This window comes from Diceros bicornis, chromosome 3 (assembly GCF_020826845.1).
Source record: "Diceros bicornis minor isolate mBicDic1 chromosome 3, mDicBic1.mat.cur, whole genome shotgun sequence".
Lineage (NCBI taxonomy): Eukaryota > Metazoa > Chordata > Mammalia > Perissodactyla > Rhinocerotidae > Diceros > Diceros bicornis.
The window spans coordinates 55,721,096-55,746,353 of NC_080742.1; the positions used below are offsets into that span (position 1 = coordinate 55,721,096).

The following is a 25,258-nucleotide window of genomic DNA, read 5'->3' on the forward strand; positions in this document are numbered from 1 at the left end:
ACGTCTGAGTCCAGCGCCTTGGTTTGAATCCTGGCTGCCATGTACCTTTGCCTATGCAGCTTCACCTCTCTGCTCTTCAATTTAAAACAAAATCAGGACAATTAGATTACTTCCTTCATTAACAATTAAATTAAATAATAGATGTATAGAATTCAGCATAGAATCTAGCACATAATAAATACTTCACTGAGGTTTACAGTTATTAAAATTCAGTACAATTTTTCCCCAATTAGAAAATAAAGGAATGTAGAGGGGTTATACAATTTACACAGGGCCACACAATAAGTTGCAGAGATGAGACTCAGCTAGGTTGATCTGTTGTCAAAGCCCTCATTTTTTACATTTTGGGCCTCTAAAAATATCTTTATATTGTAACTGTTGGATAAATTTGAAGGATACTTATTATGTTAATCAATACTTTTAAACTTTCTACTTGGCTGGGTGTGTCTTCCAGTCCAATTTCTTTACTCTCTGTCCACATCTCAGACCACCAGAATATGGATGTGGCCTGGTGACAGATAAGGACATGTATGTCCCTCTCTCCAGCTGCCTCTCCATTCAGAGAACCATTTCACTGCATTGAAACAGGGAACTCGGCTCAGGTGGATGAGCCAGGATCCCAAAGATTGTGAAGCGGGATCCACTCATTGGACTGTGAGCATTCTGGTCTTCTCTTTCTCACTGAGCCAAGCCGGAAAGCTGAGCTCATTGTGTCTGACTTGTTTGTGTGTATGTTTTAAAATTAGTTTGCCAAATTACTTTCCGATGATGGCGGAGAAGTCGCATGAATCTGACAACCCCCAAGGAGGCCAGGAAAAGAGCAGGAGAGAGATCCTGAGGTCCACCAAGAGGGCATGGGCTCCCCTGGATGAGCAGCTGCCTCCTGGCTCTGAGGAGGAAAGCCAGAGGTTCACCACCCCCATGCTAGGTGAGAACAGGCCCTCAGGCCTATTTGAAAATGTCCTACTGTGGGTGGTGAGGGATGTGGGGGCTTTTGGCTGCGGGCAAATGATTTTGGAGCAAGAACTTGGCTTTGAAGTTACCAGTATTCCCAGAATGATTCCGGAAACTCCTATGAAACGGGCACTTCTGGCTTCCCTCACAGACAGTCCTAATGGAAATAGATCAACTAAAGAATGAACACTGCCCCTTTCCCCTCCAACGTCCCTTCATCTTAAATCCCCCAGGACCCTGAAGCTGTGTGGACTGCATGTCAGAGACATGAGGCTTCCTTCAGGACATCAGACACTTTATTGAAAGGCTCTTATTTGCTGGATCTTGCATCCATAATCATTTTAATCAAGGAGTAATAAGTAAGACAACACTCGTCCCTCCACTATGATGTAACTGTTTGATGGTTTTTCTGCTTTGCTCACCACCGAATTCATTCTATCCCTTCATAGCACCTCAACAGAAGAATAAGCATCTCCCATCTCCACCTGGCCTTTTATGTTCACCAGATACCTTGTAGGGAGTAATTTAGGTACCTCATTGTTTGGTGGGATAAAGTCAAAGAAAATCAGCCCAGAGTAGCCTGTAGCCAACCAGAATGGAAACAAATATTTCACAGGAAATGCTGCCTTCATATCCTTTTCTTTTTGCCTGTTGACTATTTTTTGAGCCAGTGATAAAGATCCACGGTTAAAAGACTGGTGCCTTTTAACACAGGGCCTTTGGCAATCCTGGGACTCTAGTGCTATTTGTCCCTGAAATGAATGCAAATTTGGTTTCTAACCTGGCAGCGAAGTCCTTGCAAATAAACATCACTGGCTAGCTGCCTTAGGGAAATGTCGTGATTCAATAAGGAGAGGCTCCACGGTGATTTGTATCCAACAAGAGAAAGACAAAAGTCTGGTATGATTTTTCACCCTTCCTATTCACACCAGGTAATTTTAAAATTATTCTAACATCCCTTACTTTCTGGTGATTTATTTTTCTTCCTTTTCGCATTTTCTTTTCTATTTTTTTTTTTTTTTTTTAAGTTAACAGTCTTTTGGCAAGTTTACACTTCATTCTCAGGAAAGGCTGATTATGGAAAACAGGAAGTTTTGCCTTGGGGAGAAAAATGAATAAGCTTATGGAAACATGTGACTAAATATGTAGGCAATAGGGCTATTGGGTGGTGGCTGAATACTGAGGTAGAGTCATTTTATCTGGTTGTGCTTTGAGTGACTGATCTGTTTCTTTCTCATTTGTAGAAGATTTCAAACAAGAAAGTATTCAGCAGTGGCTGGACTCTGGATTCTTGTAAGTGTTTCTTTGTGCCCTTGTACATTTCTCTTGTAAAGATCCATGAAAATAATTTGAGTCCCCCCTCTGGGGCAAGATGTGACACGTAAGGATTTACATTTTAACTGGGTGCTTGAAGAATTACTCCATTACTGCAAAAGTTATATGTCAGTTTAAAAGTATAAAATAGAATACTATTTCAGTCCCTGGCTGCTCATTGGTTTCCAAAAGTCCTTTCGTAATAAAGCCTAACTCTGTCTTTACTCTCGTCTGTTTAATTAAAAAGCAATTTAGTATAATTTATTTACACGCATTTTTGACTTGCAATACTTTTGTTTCTTTATAGTGTCTCCGTAAATGAAAACCTTCAGCAAGTTGTCGACCACACTGGTAAGATAAGGGAACCCAGGAGCTGTTATGCTTTGTGGACCTGAGTAGGAGATGTATTAACATGTCTGTGCCAATAAATCTTCTTAAAATGAGAATTATCAGAGATCCTAGAAGTGAAATAGATCTCAAAAACCATCCAGCTCAATCGCTTTGTTTGATATATAAGACTGAGGCTCAGAAAGGAGAGGTGTTATGCAGCAGCAGGTCGGGGGCTGGAAACCAGGACTCATGCCATATCATTAGCTCAGACTGTAGCAGAAAACTCACTGGGTTCTACGGGGACATTTTGCAGGGATTTAATTATGGAAATGAAATTGTTTAATTTTTCCTCACACTGTATCGTACTTTTATTTCTAAATCTACTTTCTTTTCTATTCTTCCATCTCAAAATTATGTCCTCTCTTTCTAATGATGCATTTGTTCTCGAAAAGAACAATTGACTGAATTCTAAAGCAAACATTGTAAGTATGTATTTCTGGGGCAGAAAATGTATCACACTTGTTACATTGAGATTTGATAAGAACATTATAAAAAGAAAAAGAAATTTAATTATAGGTCTCACGGTTTCCATCTGCATTACATGGAATATTGTGTTTTATAGCATCTAAGACCCCTCAATCATAAAATTCTCACATTTTAAGCACCACTCGGATAGGAAAATAAAACAACAAGCCCTGGCAATTATATATGAAAGGCAACACTGACTACAAGACACATCCTGATTTCATAAATGTTGAAATGTGAAAAAAGTGTGTTTTAAAATTGATGAAATGTCATAAATAATATATGTAAAAAATGACATAAATTAGGAGTTTAATGATTAGACGGAAAAATTATTAGTCTAATTGTTACTTACTTGGCTGGTTTTAATTATTTTACTTCCTCCACTGCCATTTAAATTAAGATTGACCATTGGCTACAAACCACTTTAAATTTGGGATTTTCTACTTAAAAAAAAAAACAAAGAACTAAGTGTATCATTGAAATTTCCTCCTTCTCCAAGCTTCTTTATTTTTTTAAATGTAAAAGTCCCACAACACCAAAATCTCTGAAAGTGTTTGCCAATAAGTTGAATTGAACTACCTCTGTTCATAATGGTTCAGACTCAAGAAAAGGCAAGAACCTAAGAAAGACAGCCAGCATTTAGTATCCCCCTGACGCTTCATCAGGCCCGGGTGGTGGTGGGAGGCCTGGCACCAGTTCTGGTGTTGTCAGTAACTGTATTAAAAGCTTCACTTCCCAGATGTTAAAGGCAAATCATGGCTTTCCTCTTCTGAATCAAGTTAATGAAGCATGAAGGCATAGACACGAGGTGAAGACCAGGAGGAAAGAAAGGGTATCAAAGTGGCTCTGAGATCAGGAATGCAGAGTTTCGAATGCCAGGTCCTTTATCTTCAGCGAGGTTTTTAATAATAATGGAATAGCTTCTTACAAGTTTAATTGAGCCTCACTTTTACAAGGCCCTTTCTCATCTATCATGTTTTAAACCCCGTAAGCGGTGTGGTAACAAGGCTGGTGTTCATTCGTGCTTTGCAAGTGAAGAATCTGGGGCACGGAGTGGTCAAGGGCCACGATTTTTGATCACAGGTGGTTAGAAGCAGGCGGAGGAACTTGAGGCCTGGCATTCTATTAGCCCCTGTGTGTGCTGATTTTAGCTGCAATAAGATCCATGCACAATGAATTCAGCGAAGCCAAGAGCCACACTGGGAAGTGTGGAAGCTAGACCAGTACCAGAAACTGGTGACCTGAAGGTGGTGGGGAGTGTGGCAGGGAGAAAAACTGTGGTGAAATGGAAAGGAACTGAAGAGGAGAAAGAAAAGTAGTCACTGCAAGAGAGAAAATCCTCTAAAGACCTGTACATCCTGGTATGACATAGAGTGGCACATTTGTTCCTAGGACAGTGGTAATAAATTACCACAAATTTGGTGGCTTAAAACAGAAATCTATTCTCTCACAGTTCTGAAGGCTGGAAGTCTGAAATCACGGTGTCAGCAAGGTAATTCTCTCTATGAAGGTTCTGGGGAAGAATCCTTCCTTGTCTCTTTCTAACTTCTTGTGGCTCCCATCAACCCTTGGCATTCCTTGGCTTATAGCTGCATCATTCCATTCTCTACCTCCATCTTCATGCAGAGTCTTCCCTGCGTGTCTTCTCCTCTTCTTATAAGGACACCAGTCATTAGATTTAGGATTGAGGACCCACCCTAGTGCAGTAGTGAGTTATGGATGGTTTCTGAGAAGAGAAATGACAGATTCCAGTGTTTATCCTGGCAATGGGAAAAAGGTACACACCTTGCGAAGAAGCTATTGTGACCTCAGGCTTGAGGTGATGGGGGCTTGGTCTGAATGTCAGCAGTGGGATGGAGAGGAGGAGGCAACAGCTTCTGGAAAATAAACAGATACGTGGGAGAAGAAGAGCAAAGCATTACAATTGGCTTTCAGATTTTGAACATGAGTGTCAGGGAGGATGAAGAGTCTCTTTTTTTGTAAGAACAGGGATTAATAATATGTCACCTGAGACAAATAAACCCTGCTGACTGCCTCTGCTAAGAGCCTTGGTCACGCAGGAGTTAAATATACAGAAAGCTGCAGACTGCTATTACTTTAGAGTCCTGTGAAAATGTAATTTGATTAGTCTATTGGATGATATTCCAAAGAACCAAATGTCTTCCATGAATCAGTCAGAAATGCTTAGGAAAACCAAAATAAAAAATGCTTTCTAAGCCAATAAAGGTGCTAATTAGTGCCTTCTGCCTATCTCACTGCATCTTCTCCAGTAATACATTTTGCAGGGTTAAGTGCGTGTCTGCTGCTTCAGATGGCAGAAGTCCACCTAACAGTCAGGAGGGTGGCTGGAGACTCAAGTATCTGAAAGGGAATCAGGACTGGCATTTTAACCCATGCGACGGGGTTTATCGAGTAGAGCAGGGAACACTGGTTTTCTTGCTTCACTTCTCCTTCAAATCAACCCTTATGAAACTTGGGAATAGTAGGACTATTAATTTTTTTTTTTTCTTTTTTCATCCTCCAATGCTTTGAGAGAGTAAAATCTGGTTTTAAAAACTTAATAAGGGTATCTTGGAAGGGAAAACAGTTGGAGAAAATATCAAAACTAAGCAACTAGAGAAGTGAGTGAGGTACAAAGGAGGCCCTAGCAAGCAAGCTTTATGTGGTATATACAGGCCATCTGTAAGGGTCCCACCTTCTACCTGGGGCAGCCTCAAGCGTGGAGCCTTCAGAAGCTTGAGGAAATCCAGGGTAACCCGGAGCAGTTTGTTTGTCCCGTTGTGGCATTCCCTAGGTGTCAAAGTTTTGCTCTGGTCAGAGGTAGCACACCCAGGAGCGAGGAGGGTAACCACGAATGAACCAAGCAGGCAGGACAGAGGCTGCAGAGAATTGCAGGGCACATTGTCTCCAACAGACTGCTGCCTGAAGGGTCCTGGGCTGGTGCTGCTGGACCTTCTGGGTTCTAAGGAAAGTCTAGGAGTCCCCGTACCGGTGAAACTGGGCCACCAGCTTGTGCCTCTCGGTTCAGGTTCATCGCTGGAAACAGGCAAAGGGAAGCAAGGACCTGACTCTGACAAGCCCGTCCTCAGGCTCCAGGAAATATACCTTACAAACTAGCAAAGTGGAAAAAAACAAAAACAAAACTAAAACCAAAAAAAACCCTCCAACAGGCAAAGAATAATAGTTTCATACTGGCCTGTGCAAGACTCTCAGCTGCCTGGATCCAAATCTGGAAAGGCCAGTCGCTGCTCCCGCAGTCAACAGGAAGTGAATACAGTAATGTGAAAATGCCCTTTGGTCTCCAAGGACCCAGGGAGCCAGGAATGCAAAAAGAAAATCAAGCAGTGAACCTAGTTAATTAATAATTTTATTACAATTTTTAAAAACAGGCTTATCGTGTGAATTTAAAAAATTATATCAATTTTCCCTGGCTTGGTTTTCTCCAAAATGTAAGCTTGGCAGCAGAGAAGGCTATGTCTGAAGGTATTGGATGGAGATAGACATTTGTGTCTTTTTAAACAAAATCAAGAAGAAAGAGTACAGGAGTCTAACAAAGGAGGTACACACTGTATCTGAACATCAGTGAGGGTGGGATTCAGGTGAGGGGGGTCAAACATCCTGCCCATCCCCTAATTGTCAGTGATGGCCAGGCCTTACAGGGCGCTGTAAGGTGGAAGGTGGGAAAGCCCTTTCCTCAGCTGGTGATAAAACTGTTTATGGCTTTCATATGTGTCATCAGACCAGAAAACTCCTCCCCTGTGACCCAGCAGAGTCCACTTTGCACATTCCCTAGGCCACATGTTGCCTTTAGGGCCTTCTTTTTCTCTTGGGGAATCCCCTTGGTTTCCTGGCAACCAGATTGCTCCTGAACATCAACAGCAGGGCTGTGGGGTGTGGTCCATGGAATGTGGCTCTGGATCTGCATGGGTACTAGAATCCAATGAAGATGCCCTGGGTGAAGGGCTGTGGATTTTTCTGGGTGACTATATTTTCTTCAGGGCTAGGGTTTTTGAAAACTCAGCAAGGCTGAGCTAACTCTTCTCATCAATATCTGAAAATGGATCATTTCCTCTCTGGCAGTTGGAGCAATTCACTGTGGCCACAATGCCAGACCTCTGGCCTGAATATACACATTCATTCATTTCTAGGAAATCCAGCACAATAGCAGACAACCAGAAAAGACTGAGGCAATGGCAAGAGTGGTGTTACTGGCAGAATATGCAGCCAATGTCCTAGAACCATGGAACGTTTTGGAGAGAAGAGGTGCTCAGAATTCCAGAGTTCTCGATGATGAGCTAACCAGGCACAAATGGAGCTCCGTGCAAAGCTATAGATGGAGGTGGTGGTGGTAGGAAAGGGGGCAGGGAGAAATAGAAAAATTTTGCTTAAACTGATAAATATTTATTTTACCTTCTATTTTGGGCAAGATTATTTAATTCATTATGGCATCAAGTCATTACAATATGACTGTTGAAAATTATACTACGCTTGCATCTATAACATGAGTAATAAAGTGGCAAATAGGATTTCTCTCACATGACAACTTCAATCAATTGGCAGTGGCTTTATGGTTTGAGATGCTCCGAAACTGAGAGAGTTCGGTGAGTCAGAGTGCTGCAGTGGATTAGCAATGCCTGCCTATGTGAGAGATGTGGTACCGAAAAGATGATATTTTTCAAATTCTGGATCTTGGAGGTGACTTGTAGGGTGAAAGAAGAGCTAAATGGGAGAAGACTGTAGAATAGCTCCCTTTTAATCCATTTAAATTATTAGAACTTTGCAAAAGAATTCCTCTGCTAAAACCCAAAGTTTTAAAACCACTGACCCAATGGGCAAAAAAGACTGGAGTTTTGGTTCCAAGTTCATTTCTAACTTGGTACATAGGTTTGAGTCAGATATTTTAACTTGCATCAATATTTGTCACCAGATGTCACATAGGACATTTAAGAAATGTCACATTTGTGTCATAATAATGATCATTCACCTTGATATTCCATGCTTGGCAGTGGCTCCTTAGAATGTTTTATGAAGCAGTTATGTATTCTCTTCAAGTTAGCGATTTCTAAAGTTTGGATATGGACCCCCAAATTACTGCTTTTCTCAAAAACCCACTCATAAAGTTTATTCTAAACAAAGGATGGCAAATAAGCTTCATCTCATTCAGTGGCTTTCCTGGCAATTCTGAGAGCCTGTCTAGGCTCTATAAGAAAGTGATGTAATTGATTAATGATGTCTGCTGTGGGAGCAGGATGTGAGTGATAGCACAGAGCCCATTTATATCCCTACTCTATTCTTAATCCTTTATCACAGGTTTATATTTTTCACCCTATATGACTCTTGTGATGATAGAGTTCTGTTTGTTTTGTAGGGCAGATGTTAATTGTATCTGTTCTCTCACTACCTCTTTAAAAGGTAGTCATGTATTCTGGGCTTAAGAATCCACTATTTGCTCACATCTCAATAATATACCTCTAGTCTTTTTCTTTCTAGACCAGTGTTCCTTTTCCATTCGGCAGGGTCACTGAGCCTTTGAAAGAAACAGCTGAAAACTATGGGTATTCTTATCTCCACTCCAAAAATTCAGCATTCAGAGACATGTTCACAGATACCTTGAGATCTATTCATAGACCCCTCCTCAGACAAGAACTCTGGCTCCAGACTGAAAGGCCATTTACTATTTTCAGCCTTCTTTCATATGTTTGGGTCGTAATTTCTCCCAATCTGTATTATCTTTCTTATGGTGAAAAACTTCACGTTCTCTTGGAAGTGCAGGGTGATAACACTTTTCAGATTTATCCATGTCACACATTTGCACCTAGGAGAGCCACAAGTGAGAGGAAATGGGAAGACTGGTGAATCTTCTGAGGAATTTGCCTATATTCTGGACACTTCCTTCCGCAGCTGTCTGCCACAATGTTATGTCATGACACAGGTTCTGAATACTGCAACAGCCCCTGAATGGGCCTCTCTGACAGCCAACATTCAGCTCTTACCTTCTGTCCTCAGCCACACTAACCAGGCAAATGGACCTTCAGCGTTATCCTTCTCACATTTACTTGTTGCTCAAAAACCTTTCATGGTTTTCCATGTCCTGACACATACATCTAAACTCCTCTTTCTGTTTTTTTTTTTTTAATTGATGATTTAATAGTTTTTAACATTGTGAAATTTTGGGTTGTACACTTTTGTTTGTCCATCACCATATATATGTCTCCCTTCACACCTTGTGCCCACCCCCCCCTCCCCCACCCTCATAGCCCCTGGTAACCACAATACAGTTTTCTCTGTCCATGTATTGGTTTATATTCCACATATGAGTGAGATCATACAGTGTTTGTCTTTCTCCTTCTGGTTTAGTTCACTTAATACCCTCCAGGCCCATCCATGTTGTTGCAAATGGGACGATTTTGTCTTTTTTTATGGCTGAGTAGTATTCCATTGTATATATATATACCACATCTTCTTGATCCAATTGTCAGTCGAGGGACACTTAGGTTGCTTCCACTTCTTGGCTATGGTGAATAATGCTGCAATGAACATAGGGGTGCATAAGCCTCTTTGGATTGTTGATTTCAGGTGCGTTGGATAGATTCCCAGTAGTGGGATGGCTGGATCATAGGGCATCTCTATTTTTAATTCTTTGAGGAATCTCCATACCATTTTCCATAGAGGCTGCACCAGTTTGCATTCCCACCAGCTGTGTATGAGGGTTCCTGTTTCTCCACATCCTCTCCAACATTTGTTGTTTTTTGTCTTGGTGATTATAGCCATTCTAATGGGCATGAGGTGATATCTTAGTGTTGTTTTGATTTGCATTTCCCTGATGATTAATGATGTTGAACATCTTTTCATGGGCCTATTGGCCATCTGTATATCTTCTTTGGAGAAGTGTCTGTTCATTTCCTCTGCCCATTTTTTGATCAGGTAGTTTGTTTTTTTGTTGTTCAGTTGTGTGAGTTCTTTATATATTATGGAGATCAACCCCTTGTCAGATGTATGTCTGCTACTTTTGACTGTGATCATGGGTTCATTACTCAACTTCTGTGGGTCTCAGTTTCATTATCTGAAAAATAAGGATAGGTCCTCAATTATAAGGCTGTTGTAGGGATTGGATGATCTGGATTGGAATCATGAATCAGATTCATTCATGATTGAAATAAATGGAAGATGTTCAATAAATGCTGGGTCCTTCATGTATTCTTTTGCCTGTCTCCATCCTTGCTCCTCATCCTTATGTACCATGAGAGATATTTCAAAATGCCCTGTGATCTAGTCAGACTAGCCCTGTCATTGTCCTTTAGACACTTTCTATAGACACTCTTCTCTCATGGCAACAGCTCTTTTCCGTTCAACAAATTCTCCCCATTCTTAAAAATCCAAGATAATTACTGCTTCTTCCATGAAACCTTTGCTCCCTACTTCATTTGTCACTGACTTTCCTCTTCACCAAGCAAGTACCACATTTCTTCAAGTGCTTGTCACACAATTTAGCCATTAATTACATTCTGTCTTGTTCACTACAGAGATGCCTTGTAGCTCATGCCTACACAATTTTGGACATGGAAATCAATCACGTGTTGGTTCATTTGAGGATGAGAAAATCTTCCATGTGATAAAAGGAAATTAAGTCCAACTCTCCTTTTTTTTGTTGCAGTTTCTTTGCATGAACAAGGAATAGTTCAAATGACTGTGAAAGACTACATGAGGTAGGTGGCAGAATGAGTGCTCCTTCACTCCGGTATTTTACAGCCAGATCTTTCAAAAATGAAATGGAGGTGAGAAAGTTTCTTAATAATGCCATGGATCTTGGGATCTTGTCACTGGTTTAGCCACAGTGCCTAGAATGTTTTCACTAGCCTTTAGAGAAGTAGAGGTTCATTAAATGTCATAAAGGAGTAAGCAAATTAAATCAACAAATGCTTACTGGGTGGGCGGGGGGTGGATGGAATTTAATTAAGACATATGCATAAATGGCATTCTACTACAATTCAACTGTTTATAAGGGTCTGTTCATAAGAGTTACATGCATATTTTCACATTACCAACGTTATTAATCATCATGCTATTCATTGAACAGTACATACAATTTCCAATGTTAGGTAGAAAGCAGCGAGAGTCTCTTAAGATGAGGATAGACTAGGTCTCAAAGAGGTCCCAAACAGCAACATCAGCATCACCTGGGGACTTAATAGAATTGTATATTTCCAAGCCCCACCCCACATATGCTGCATCAGCAAATCTGGAGGTAAGATTCAGAAATCCATGTTTTTGCAAGCCCTTTGGTGATTCTAAGGCATGCTCTAGTTTAAGAACCCTTGGAATAGACTGTGAGCTTTTTGAGGCTGAGAACTCTGCTTCCTGTGCTTCAGCCACCCTTGCATTTTCAGGATAATTCCAACTAGTTGAAAACCAAATATTCAATACTGTATCCCTCCAACTCCTACCAATTCACACCTAAAATCTACTTTGTCATAGTTTTTCCCTCTTAAAGAATTAGCTGTGTTTGCTACTCATAGAATCATAGAGCCATGAGGGACCACAGAAATCTCTCAAGCACCTCTTTCATTTTGTTGCAAAGGAAAATAAGGGCCAAGGTCGGTGACTTACTCATGCTGCCACGGCTTGATTAGAACCGTGATACACGTGGATTCTCCTGGATTCAAAACCAGGGCAGTGTCTGGGTAGCTCTGCTGAACCTTACAAAATAAAGTGTGAGCCTCACACCCAGAGTGAAACAGAAATCGTGGCAGGACTAACACAAACTGAGGTGAGGCAGTAAGTGAAAGGCTATCTTCTACCTGTCTTCAAGGCTCCCAGCAAGCTCAACTGTTACAACAAGAGTCTTTATTATTCAGAAACATGGGCTTTCTTGGCCTTAATGCAGAGAAGCAATTGAACAAAGAGGCAGAGCCCAGCTATTCTTACTACATGTGGACAAGACTAAGGCAAATTCAGGAGCCTAAGTAGAATAACTTCGTCTCCTTGGGAAAACTGGTATCTACACTATATTCTTTGATAAATTCCAATGTTGTGCCAACCAGCTGTTATATTTGATAAGGCTAGATGTATCTATGGTATATCTGAGCTATATAAAACTGAACCATATTATAACAGGGTTCCATTCTGTTTGGAAGCACTTTCAAATGACTTGCAACACAGGACTATTTAGATAGAGTGACACTTGATTTTGAGATAGTAAAGGAGTTTGTTACTGTTGCATATGGGTGGCCACAGGAGCCCTGGAGACAGCACTTAAAGATTGTTAACCACGCAATATGAAATCCTTCACCGTTATGAGAATTAATGCAGACTCACTTCAGTGGCTGCTCGCTGTACCTCTTTCATCACATAATTTTAAGTTCTTCCCAAAAGTTGGTGCCTAGCAAAGCTGTATTCCTAAAAGGTTCCCCAATGATTTGCCATCTGTCATAAGTGAGACATTCTATCACCTTTATAATGAGCACTAGTGGGCACCTAACACTTAAATTCTCACACCTTCTGTAACACAATGCTCTTGAAAAGAGGAGCAGCTCCTCGGCTGTGTGCTGTCTCTTTTTCAAAGGCGTGGCCATTATGGGATTATTAGAAATGAAGAGGAAATGCAAATGTTTGCTCTGGAAGGGAAAGATTCACAATGACCTCCCAGGGTACAATCTAAATCAACACATCTCATCTCATTGTTGGTATTTCCCTCCCACCCACTGTAGATCTCTGCATCAGTTTTCAGAAACTCCCACCCTATCCAGAGGGACCAGTTTCAACTCTTGCCATTCTGCAGCAAGTATACCACAAAGGTATGTGATTTCCAGGCACTTTTCATCCAGAGAAATCATTCTGTGCAACAATGGATTTCATGAAATTATAAATAGGCACTTGAGAAATACTTGTTGAATGGATGGGTGAGAGAAGGAATAAAGGATTTTCTAAGCTCCAACAATAAGAACCTGTTCATAAAATAGAACAAAATACAATATAAAAGAGTTAGTGAAATTAGACTAAATGTGTTTCAATGGAGAAATGGCCAAGTAAACCACTGGGCCACTCATTTTATGGAATTCTATACAGTGATAAAAGGAATAGGTAAAGAAAGATATGTACACTAACATGGAATGATCTTCAAGTCATATTTTTAAGTGAAAACAGCAAGATGTAAAAAGATACATAGAGCATGTCCCTATTTATAAAGCAAACAAATCTTTTCTTCCTTGTTGGAATCAGGAGGCAAAGCCCCAGATCCTTACACCATGTTAGAAAGTGTGAACGTGATGTTGGGTGGTGTCCTGTAAGTGGGCCTGCCAGTGAGACTCTAGGTGGCCATCGTTGAATGTGTGAATGGCTAAATAAATGAATTGTAATTAATCCAATTTAAGTGATGGAGTCATGAAAATAAAATTATCCAGACTACCTGAAATAAGCTGCTTAGTGTTGTACGCAGTGTAAAGGCAAACAAACTTCAACAAAAGAACTGAGCAAACCTAGGAAAACCTCATCAAAAGCTCTGATTCCCAGAGAGTCCATGAATTTTAAAAGGCCAATAGCAGAGTCACCAAGAAGTTCAGTGATTGGGAAATGAGTTGGTATACGTAAATATAATTTCCAGATAACTGAAGGTTGTCATTTTAATTGCCAAAGCTGAATAAAACGATTTGACAAAAGCACTTCTTGTTTCTCAGCCAAGTCCAAAAATATACAGAACATATTTTAACCCTCCCCAGGAACTTAAAATCATTGTTTGTAAACATCAGTCCTTGTAGTCTGCATTGACTGATATCTTCAACAGGTTTGTGTAGCTGAGGAAGCCCCAGGCTGATAATCTTTGAAAATATTCTTCTTTGAGTCTACTGTTTACAGTTTTTTTTCTTTTTCGTATTGCCGTCAACTAACATTTCATTGTGGTTGTCAGTGCACTGCCTCTGGCTTCTGTTCCACAGTCTCCCTGATATATCTAACTTAACATTTGCCTATTGTATAATGGAAAGCAGAATAAGTAAATTCATTAGTGTTGCATGTAAAGTACAGGCAAGCAATCCCTGAGTGGGGGTGATGGACTGTCCTTTAAGTAAGTATATATGAGCTCTAGTAAATGCCCCCTTATCTGTTTGTCTACTCAGATTCCTCTTTCATTTAATTTCTGGATGCCTGGGTGGTTGAGGTGACTAGAAAAAAATGGCTTTTGGCTAACTAAACTGTTAATAGATAAAGATATTCCTATTTTTACTGCAGCATTCCCGAATGGCTGGAATTTTGGGAAAAAGATCCAGTGGAGATTCTCTTGGATTTGGGGTTTGGTGCTGACGAGCCAGACATCTGCACACAAATCCCAGCCAGATTCCTGGGTTGTGGCTCAGCAGCCAGAGGAATCGATATCCGTGTTTTCCTTGAAGCTCAAAAGCAGCGAATGGACATTGAGAACCCTGACTTGTACAGTAAGTGAGGACCATGTGGCATCAGCAATGGCAGTGAGCGGTCAGATGAGCCACAGTATTAGGAGGGATGGTCTGGGAGATACGTGCAGTAGCAATCAACCCCTCTATCACAGTGGCTTAAAACAGTAAAGTTTATGTTTTGGTCACTCTACATGTCCACTGAAGGTTGGTGTGTATGTATGGGGGAAGGGAGATCTGCTCCATGTTGTCTGCGTTTATGGACTTGGCCCCACCATCTGGAATGTCACTGGTTGCAATGACAGAGAAAAGGCGGAAATGGAGAACCACATTTGACTCTTAAATCTTTCTGCTCAGAATTTATACATGTCAGGTCTGCTCAGATTTCATTGTCCAAAATAAGTCACGTGGCCACACTTAACCCTAAAGAGGTGAGAATGTGCAATCCTACCATATGCCCAGAAGGAATAAAACTGGCAAGACTGGTGAACAGCACTAATAGGTACCGTAGTCACACTCTCAGGAGGCAGAGAAACCAAGATCTGACAAGGCTTATCATAAGGTTCCTAGGTGAAACCTTAATTTCCTCATCTATGAGCTTGGAACACTACTTGTTCCAACATAAGCTATAAGACATAGTTATTAATCTGTCATATCTCCAGATTTGTGGATTAGTTATGCCTAAACCTCTTAGTTGTCATGCATGCCGCTATTTTTTCCCCAACTGGTGGTCAGTGGAGTACTTTTCTCTAGGACATTACTATGGCTATTCTTGGGGTATGTGTACTATGCTCAAATAATTTGAGGGAAAGATGTCTTGCAGTTAAACAGGTTTATTTACTGCAGGATTTGTTTAATGTGCTGAGGTGCGCTCTCGGTCTCCTAGAGGGGATGCAGTGCAGCATTTTCAAAATCTCTTAAATGTAGAACCCCTCTTGGAGGAACATTGAGGAACACCTCTTCCATGGAATAGAATTTGCAGAATTCTGGACCAGGGAAAATGCCAAAACCCTATTTCTGAAATAAGTTCTTTTAAATAAATAAATTCACTGAAAGGAAAGTCAAGTGAGAGAAAGTATTTCCCTCAAACAAATATCTTAGATTTTTAATTTTAGTTTCTGTTTCCTCTGTTTTCCTGTGGGTGGTGTGGGTCTAAAAAAATCTCAGCAATGAGATTTTTTAAAAAGAGTATGTAAATGTGTTGCAATGTAACATTTCTTTACCTTTGGGAAGAAATTACTATCATTTTTTGTTGTCTCCTCCTCCAAGCCATGTGTAGATGCAAGTTCTTTGATCAATTCTTTATTGGGGGAGAAAAATAACACTTACAAATGTTTGAGGAGTGTTTGAGCTGATCTGTGAAGTAAACATTTTACAGATGAAATTGACACATGGATTATAGAGGACAGGTTGGCCCCTGATCCTGTGATTGCAGGCCTACTCTTATTCCCACCACTTAACGCTGTGCTAACTTACACTAACTGCATGGTAACAATTCTCACTCAATACTTACCAGCACACTTTTGATTCAAGAAAGCTGAGAAGGTCAAATGTAAAACGAAGAATAATAAAATTAGTTTGTTGTTCTAAAAACAGAATGGAAAAGTATGTCTCATTCAAAGTCAATACAAAAGGTTCAAACTTGAGGAGATGAGAATCAATTGGTTCGTTGTTCAGTCTACCCAAGGGAAAAAAAAAAAACACTCATCCATTGCTTCACACTATTGTGTTATCTGAATTGACTGAACCAATTAAATTGTTAGGTTTTATCTTAGTCGAAGTATAAAATCTCCTATAGGATGGATGTTAAGACAATCATAAAAGAGGAATTATGACTCGGTCATACCCTTGGGCTCACAAAAGAGATTTAGCTTCAACTAAAGCTGAATTTAGGGGGAAATGTAATCAGAATGCTTCTGAAAGCATCCAGAACCCAAGAATTTCTCTAGATCTTGAAAGAATATCACGCTGCTCTGTAAGAAGCCCATCACGTTTTTTTGGATTAGAGAGATGAATAGTCAATATCTTCCCCTTTCAAGTGAAGGAAACAAACACAAAGATACGCTCATGGGAGAGTCAGTAGCATTGCTGTGATGGTGCAAACAACAGAACAGAGGACAGCATCCTTACCCACCGATGTGCCTTTGCCATGGCTGAGTTATGCAACCCTGCATGCTATCACTGGGGTTGAGAGAAGGCTGTGTAATAGAAACAAAATGTTCTGTTTCCATTACTTTGGTTTTATTATCTGGAGATACCAAAAATATTTTTCACCATTATTTTCAAAGTAGCAATGTGTCCCCAAATTAGCCCTTGCTGCATTAGGTCTCCCCAATATGCTAATTAAGTCAATATTTGCATATTGCCTAAATGATTGAGACTAGATCATCCAGAAAGGCATACAAGTTGAGGAGCTGGTTTGTTTGGAAAGGCAAATGGGTTTTCACATTAATGGCTATCCTCTCTTGGATGACTGAGGATAATATATTCCCTTCCTGAGTCTTGCACATTTATAATTTTAGCAGCTGATATTTATATAGCATTGTGCTTTTCACAACAGATGTGAGAGATGATACACAAGACAGGATTATTACCCTCATTCTCCAGATGAAGAAACTGACCATTTACTATGTGCCTGACACAAGGCTAAGCACCATGTATCTATTAATTCATTTACTTCGTGGTCATACTTCTATGAGTGGTTGACCCGGGATTTGGATCCATGCTTCTGACTCCACGTGCCATGATCTTTCCACACTCTCAAGTGGCAGTATAGACAGAGATGATAGAGGTGATGATGAGAATATCTACCACCTAAAACTGTGGAAGAATACTCAAGTTCACCTCGTATGAAAGAGCTGGGTTCACCCTCTGACATTTAGTTTAATACACAAGATTAAACTCAAGATTCATCCTTGCCTATAGTTTTTATGAATTAATACATATATGAATCCATATAGTTATGCATATTCAACTAAATATAAAAGGTATTTGTTTTCCCCTGACATAGTGATATCTCATTATGCAGGGGAATCACCTCCACAATATCCAGTGGCAGGTACTGAAAACAACTTGAGTTCCAAGAGCTTAAAGTCCTTCCCATCTTGAAAATCAAATGTTAACCAACTTCTTCAGTTTAGACTATATTAATGCAGTTTTACTGAAAAGACCCAGTCTAAAATTATGTATTCCTTGTATTGTTCAGGCCGTTTCCGACAGTTGGAAATCCTGGACCATGTGGCCAATGCCTTTTCATCTTTACTGAATGATGTTAACATTCTGCAAAACAAAGCTGAAGAGAAAGATGGAGGAAAAAGTGTGCAAAGAACCTCAGTGAGTGGAGCCAAAGATCATCAAAGAAGAATGGGTGAACTTTTCAGGAGAGCTTCAAAGCAGAACATTAGGAGGGATTGTAGCCCAGAAGCGTCAGAGTCATTGAAAATGAGGGACAAATTTTCCCTTCCCTCTGCAAAACCAGGGCAGTGTGGAGCAGAGTTACCAGCTACGACAAACAACCATGACCAAAGTCATCTGTCTCCTTCAGCAGAGCATCGGTCTCTCCAAACCTGTGTTGACTTGATACCGCATCATCCTCCCCAAGCTTTTCTGAGCAAACCTCACTCATCCATGCTAGCCAAGCAGGATCCTCCTTCCTGTGCATCTGAGGGGTCAGTCAAGGACAGAAGTCCAAAGGAGAACTTGATTCAGACTAACAAGCTCAAGAGCTTCTCTCGTCTTGCAGGCAAAGCACTAGACTCCTTTGAAATGGAAGAGGTCAGTGTTACACCTACGTGCTCAAATTCTAAGGGAAATAACCCTCACCAAGGCATCTTTTGCCTTCCAGCCCTCATCTAACCCTTTCATCTTTCAACCCCTCAGCGTTACATCTTGTTGTTCCAACTCCTGTTTAGTCTAGGACATTTAAGGTCATTCTAGTTTCTTCAGTCAGAACTACACTAATATGAAACCAGCCTTTGTTTTCAACTATTCCTTTTCCTTTTCTTGTTCACAGTTGAATCCATGGGTTATTTCTGACTTTGCTTTTGCTCAATGTTTTATTATGTATCTCATGTTTTTATCTTCTTTCTAGCTTTCCGTGTTTCACCTTCTTTGACGGTCAGTTCAACTACTTCCCACTCAGTGAAACTTGCCCACCACTCCTCCTCTGTGTTCTCATAGCCTTGTCAGGGAGAGCTTGTTCTGGTAGAGAATGTGTGTGTCTGTTGATGGCATCTCCCCCGCTAGAAAGTCAGCTCCTTGAGAACCAGGTTTTGTCCTCAAGGGGATGTGTCTTGGAAATATTTCCCCCACGATGCCTAATGCAGGGCCTTGGATGAAGAAGTAGGGACTTGGGTTTGGTTTTGATTTTATGGGACTAGTATCTTATTTGTTTGTTTGCTTTGAGATTTATTGATATTTACATAGCTTGACCTCCATTTCATACGTATTCTCTGCTCCTTCATCCCTGTCTTCTTCACTCACCTGTGCTAATTTTCACCCTCAACATCCCCACCTGCACTTCTCAGTCTTTTTTTAAAACTTTATACATGTTTTCACTCATTTCTCTATTCTTTAATATAATTAAAAACAAAGAACAGAAGATACAGGCTTTTTTGCCCCTTTTTCAGGTAAATTATCCAGAAGTGTGGCAGGATATTTATATGCAAACCCCAGGGTTGACCACCTCTCCTTTGAGCCCTCTACACGTAAAGGGCTCTGATAGCCTCTGGGGCACAGACTCTGCCTCAAGGGAACCACAGTGCAGTGGCAGGGATGGGCACGGAAACCAATAACATGGTAAGGACATTGATAGCTTTACTGATAAACTTTTATGTCACTATAGAGACATGTTTGGGATATCTGGGGAGCAAGAAAAGAGGTTCTTAACCAGCCAGGGGGCTGAAAGGATCAAGGAACTTATAGAAAGTAAGGCTGAATCATAACGTTAAAAGAAGAATAGAAGTTAGATGAATATGTCTATTGGTAGCCCTCCCCATCCACAAAGATATAAACATTACCTCAAAATATATAACTGTTAATGATCCTAATGTCTCTGTATATATGTTTATGCATGCATATGTCTTATGTCAAAAGTTATTTTAAGAACCTTAAAATACTAATCTAAATTTAAAACAGTAGCTTAAAAATGAATAAAAATTATAAATAGAGAAAAAAATAGCCCTTTGGTCAAGTGCTCTGATTTGAGGATAAACTGAGATGACACTAAAAAAGAGTATTTTCTTTTCATTCAATCTTGCAAAGATTAGTTAATTACCCAAGCAATAGTTAAATTACTATAAAGAATATCAAGAAAGTCTGCAATTCATTAGTCAGTCTGCTATATTACCCAGGACCCAAACAAGAAATTTCACCAAACTCTAGCCCATTGGCAAGGCTCATTAGGCTCTACAGTCTCCTTACTAAGCTTCCTCCGCTTCAGACTGGACTGACTTAACAGAAAATAATATTCATTGTGTGTCATCTATACGTGAGAATACAGGGAGAGATAAATATCATATTCAACATAAAGAACTAGGAAAAGACTATCAGTCCTGGTATGGTATACTTTCAAATATTCTTAAGCGATAATTATTCAAGGAAAAGCTATATATTGGTACAAATGGGGGTGGGAAGGAAGAACACACTCAGACACCAAAATAAAACAAACTTACATGTTTTGGGGCACATGGTACGTACTCAGTAAATATTTGTGAGTAAATAAATTAACATTAAAAGTATTTGATAATATTAATTTAGTCTGTGGGTGGCTTCCACAGAAAAACAGAATATTCTGTTGAACTTCATGGCCAACTTTGCTTATTCTGCTTATTTAATATCTTCCTGGATTTGTGTGTGTGAGAGGCTATATGGGTATGTAAGGCAGAGAGAGCTCTCAAAATTATATAAAAAAATTTCACTACTTGAATGTTTTGTTTTTCTAAAAAATGTATTTCAAATATTACATCCTCATCACACAGACTGGGGGGGAAAATGTTTGTTTCACTGAATACCAATGGATGAGTAAATGAAGCTTGGGTATGTTGCGTCTTAAACGGGAGCTAATGCCAGATTTAATAGACGTTTTTCAATGGCAAATTTAAAAATCCAATTACAAGAAATGAAAAATATGTGTGAAATTGGTAGATTTTCGTGGTATTTAGAACACGAGCCAATATACTTAAATATCTAGCTATCAGAATTTCAACTATGATTGGCCAAATTTTGCTGCCAGATCAATTTATGAGACTTTCCCTAGAGTCCTACTAAAGGCTGAATTTGGCAATATTTAGCTCCCTTCTCAAAATTATGATTCTAACAAAATTGGGCATAGATTTTTAAAATCAACATATTTTTGTGTTTAATTTTACTTAGTAAAACTGAGTCTGTTTCTTTTTTTTAAATTCCCAAACATATTAAAAGAATTTAATATTTTACGAAACTTCTGCAATTGTAAACTCAAGGTAGGATGCTTCTCTATATCCCTAATAAAACACCTTTAACCTTCCCTCTCTCTTTCATGCAGAGATCCTGATCTCTAGGATTCATATGTGAGAATGTTACCCATATTATTAAACAATGCCAGTTGGCGTCTCAATTAGGTGGGAAACGTTTCAAAAGTTGTACCTATTTTTTTATTTTTAATTTTTTAAATTTATTAATAAGTTTGTGTCAGGTGAAATAATCCAGGAATACACTTGGTTTCCATTTTAAATTATTGGGACTTTTTTTGTTTTTGTTCATTTTTCAATAGAAAATATGTACTTTACATTGTACTAAGTAGATTTTTCTCGGTGATAGTGGTCATAGCAAAAGAATTTTCTTCTTATACTTGAAAATTTATATAACACACACTGGTTTGAATTGAGTTACAAAACCAATAAAAATAATGTTAAGAAGTATGTCTAATTATAAGTATAAAGTAACTTCTTTGAAGAAAAAAGATGAAGGATTAAAAAGAGGGAATAAATACTTAGATTATTGAGCTATATCCTCATGGTCCTCTGTTCCTTGCTTAAAGGTCATTTTTGGCCAGATGTACCACAACCTTTATGTCCTTTGATTCAGCTTTCCATATTCAGACATCAGTCTCAAATATATAATATGATATGTAGAAATAGATTTATGTACAAGGATACACATCTCAGCATTGTTTCTATTTGCAAAATTTAGAAAACATTACAATATTGGGAGAATTCTTGAGTAAATTAATGTACCTTCAAAATATGGCCTATTGTGCAATCATTAAAGATGCTGTTTTCAAAGAAATTAATCATATGGGAAGAAAGCTCCCCCTCCAAATTTTGAGCGAAAAAATTTGATGGCTTACCTATATCCAGAATAAATGTATTAAAAAGAAAACCTGCAGAGACACACTCCAAAATATCAACAGTAACTGTTTTCTTACCTTCTTTAACTTTTTATATTTACCAAATTTCTATAGTAAGCTATGTTATTATTTTTAAAGAAACATTTTTGTTTTGTTTTAACAATAGTTTTTAATTATTCTCATTAATAGAGTAATATTTATTAATTTCTTAAAAGAATTTTAAAAATAAATTCTGCTCTATCAATTGAGAAATCAAATTTTCTTTGAGCTAAGGTTTATATAACAAGTGAGTTATGAATTTTCTGAATAGCTCTCCATAAATTTACCAAGTTCTAAATGAATTCCTTAGAGAGCTAAAATTAAATATGGGAAATGACTTGCTTTCTCCAAATATATTTAAAGCTCCTTAGGAGGAAAAAAAAAATCTAGAATAACAATAATATTATTATTTAAGTTTAGTTCAAATGCTACATCTTCCAGGCAAGACCACTATTCCTCCCACCCGGAGGTGATCTTTCCCTTCCCTTCTCCTGAACTCCTGTAGTTCTTTGAATCCTTATCATGAGTGCCTTGCACATGTCACCTGCCTACAGCACATTGTAAGCTATTTGAGTTCAGAAATCATGTTTAATCCTCTTAGCAGTGGCCAGGAGGCACTTATGATATGTTGATTAAATAAATGAAGTGAATTTATTATGAAAACATTTTTAATGAGATTGGTGTATTTTGGTGTTTCAGGTCCAGAGCTTTGAAGAAGAGACTGGTAATCCTCTTGACATGACTTCAGGAACTGTAGGTAAGAATTCATCAAGATGTGCAAATTCATCAATGGTCTTCGAGAAATAGAATGTAAATAACTGATACTCAACTTTCTTGATATGTAGACCTTAAGTTATCTTCAAGAGATGCCATATACTACTACTACTATCTACTACTACTACTGTTTCTACCTATTACTATTAAAAACCTACTAGCGGTGTACATGTAAATTTCAAAATACTTACTACAGAAATGTTGACTATCTCTGGGGCTAATGTAGTATGTGATTTGTCTAAAATTAACTCTATATGATCTGACCAGGATAGTGGAATGGATTTTACATAGGACTGGGACTAAATGAGTGAATACTGTCTGACTCCTACTGCCAACTGTTTGGTGTTGCACAAGTCATACCATTTTATTGGGCCTCAGTTTTCCCATATGTAATAAAGAGATAAGTGCAGATAATTTTTAAGTTCTCTGCCAGCACATATTCTAAATTAAGTGATTGTATGTCCTTCATATTAAACTCTCAGTGGAAACAAGTTGCCTAGATATAACAGCAAATCATCTCTTAGGATGATGTTATATTATCCCAGACAACAGAGAAGGAAGTCTTTCTCTACTCCTGGTTCTTATGTGCCCATTCAGCCATCATTGTGATTCAGCATTTCCATGATCCTATAACAGAGCTAAAAGTAGACAGGGATTAGTGAAGCAAAAGAAAGCAGATGAAGCTAGTGCATTTCCTGGAAGAAAATATGCAAATTTTTAATTTAATTTAGTGTGGTGTCAAACACATCTTTTTCATTACGAAGTGTATGTATGGGCCTCATTTTGCTAAATGCTGTTTAGAAATTATGCATTAGTAATTATAGGTCCTGCTGATTACATAAATTGTTATCCTGCTCTTTGAAGTAATTACCACATAACCTGCATTGAGGTTTATAAGACAAAAATAAGCATCTGTTTTCCATCTAATTGAATGCTTCTCAATGAAGCTGGAGGTCCCCTTGCCAATAGGAACTGCCTTCCTTGACATTCAATTAAGAGGTCTGCTATATAATGTAAGTAATCCCAATCATTCCAAAAAATGATTTGAGAAGTTAAGCAAAAGCACTAATCTACGTTTAGTCTTAAATTCAGAGAGCAAAGTAAGATGGTTGAAGGTTAGCTTAATGGAGAAAAAGCTAAATTATCGTAAAGAAAATGTGATTTTATTACTTTCAAAAGCAGTATTGGTAAACAAAGAAAAAATAGGACTGAGAAAAATATAAGTAAAACTAGTTCAATTAATAGAGAAAGGGAAAAATTATTACTTTGATATATATATGAATGAATTATATATATAAATGAATATATATTCATATATATTCATGAATGAATTTTTGACTCAAAGTTCAAAAGATGACTTCATTCAAAAGATGAAGGAACATGCACTGTTTTGACCAATAGGATATGGTAAAAATGATGCTGTGCTACTTCCAGAGCATGGCCCTTAACTCACCTGGCTGCTCCCTGGCTCTTGAGATACCTGCTCTTGGAACATTCCCTATGGAAACTCAGCCCTCAGGTTGTGAAAAGCCCAAACCACATGGAGATGCCAATGTAGGCACTCTGGCAGACAGTCTTGAATGAACTCCCATGTGAATAAGCCATTTTAGATGTCCAGTCCAGTCAAACTTCCAGATGACTCCAGCCCAGATGCCCTTTGACTACGACTGCGCAAAAGTATCCAAGCGACAACCATACGGCTGAGCTGAGTCAACCCAGAGAACCATGAGAGATAGTGACAACTTAGGACTTCAAGCCACATGTATACACACAAATAGATGAAAGCATGTGATGCACTCTTCAAATACCTTTAAAACTTAGTTAAAAGACATTTTAAAGACTATATTTTTATCTACTCATGCACAATACTTTGAATATTAGCATAAGAAGAGTATTTAGAATTTTTTTAAATGAATTTGATCAAAACTACTTCTTATAAAAGATGGGGACCCAAGGCCACAAATATACCATCCTCCCTTCACCCCTGAAATATTATCACTGAAATGACAAAAGGATATAAATATGAGGAGGAAATATATAACAGTGCCTTTTAAAAAGGGGTGGGGGGAGCCAACCATCTGTATTTCAGAAGCCTTGAGGAATTTGTTTGGGATATATTGTGGGTGAAGTTGCAAACAATTCTATAGGAAGAGATCACTTAGGGATTAAGGAGACAAGTCCACTGCAGAACTGTACTAACATGTTAAGGTCATAATTTCCAAAAGAATCTCACTTAACTCTCAAATTGGACAAGACATACCTTTCTTGTCACCTTATAAAATCAACAAACACAGCAAAATTACCACAACAAGATCTAGCAGTTCACAATCAGAGGCTATTCAGAAGAAATGCCTACCAGTAAAAGAATGACTACAAAGAACCATTAGAAATCCTCAGAAATGAATATTCTCAATGAGATATATGAAGCCATTGCATCTATGTAAGAGATGAATCTCCATCAGTAAACATTCCTTTCAGATAAAATACACAATGTTTCATTCTGTTTCTTATAATAGCAGAGTAATCCCTAACAGGCCAACCTTTTCACAGATAACTATAAATTCTGGAAAAAATATTTTTAAAACTCCTACCTAAAGGCACTGGAGAGTGA

At 38.7% G+C, this 25,258-nt stretch overlaps 1 protein-coding gene across 2 annotated transcripts in view; it reads left to right on the forward strand.

Moving 5' to 3' along the window:
• Nucleotides 1-747: 747 nt before the first annotated feature.
• ITPRID1 (ITPR interacting domain containing 1) overlaps nt 748-25,258 on the forward strand; it is an 82,148-nt gene continuing 57,637 nt past the window's right edge. The window contains exons 1-8 of one of the 2 annotated variants that reach the window (XM_058569013.1): nt 748-928; nt 2,199-2,247; nt 2,576-2,619; nt 10,778-10,829; nt 12,831-12,917; nt 14,347-14,549; nt 17,713-18,281; nt 22,573-22,630. In XM_058569013.1, the coding sequence (XP_058424996.1) occupies nt 766-928; nt 2,199-2,247; nt 2,576-2,619; nt 10,778-10,829; nt 12,831-12,917; nt 14,347-14,549; nt 17,713-18,281; nt 22,573-22,630 (1,225 nt within the window). In that variant the 5' untranslated portion in view covers nt 748-765. The remainder of the gene's footprint in view (nt 929-2,198; nt 2,248-2,575; nt 2,620-10,777; nt 10,830-12,830; nt 12,918-14,346; nt 14,550-17,712; nt 18,282-22,572; nt 22,631-25,258) is intronic. The other variant, XM_058569005.1, reaches the window with a different exon arrangement.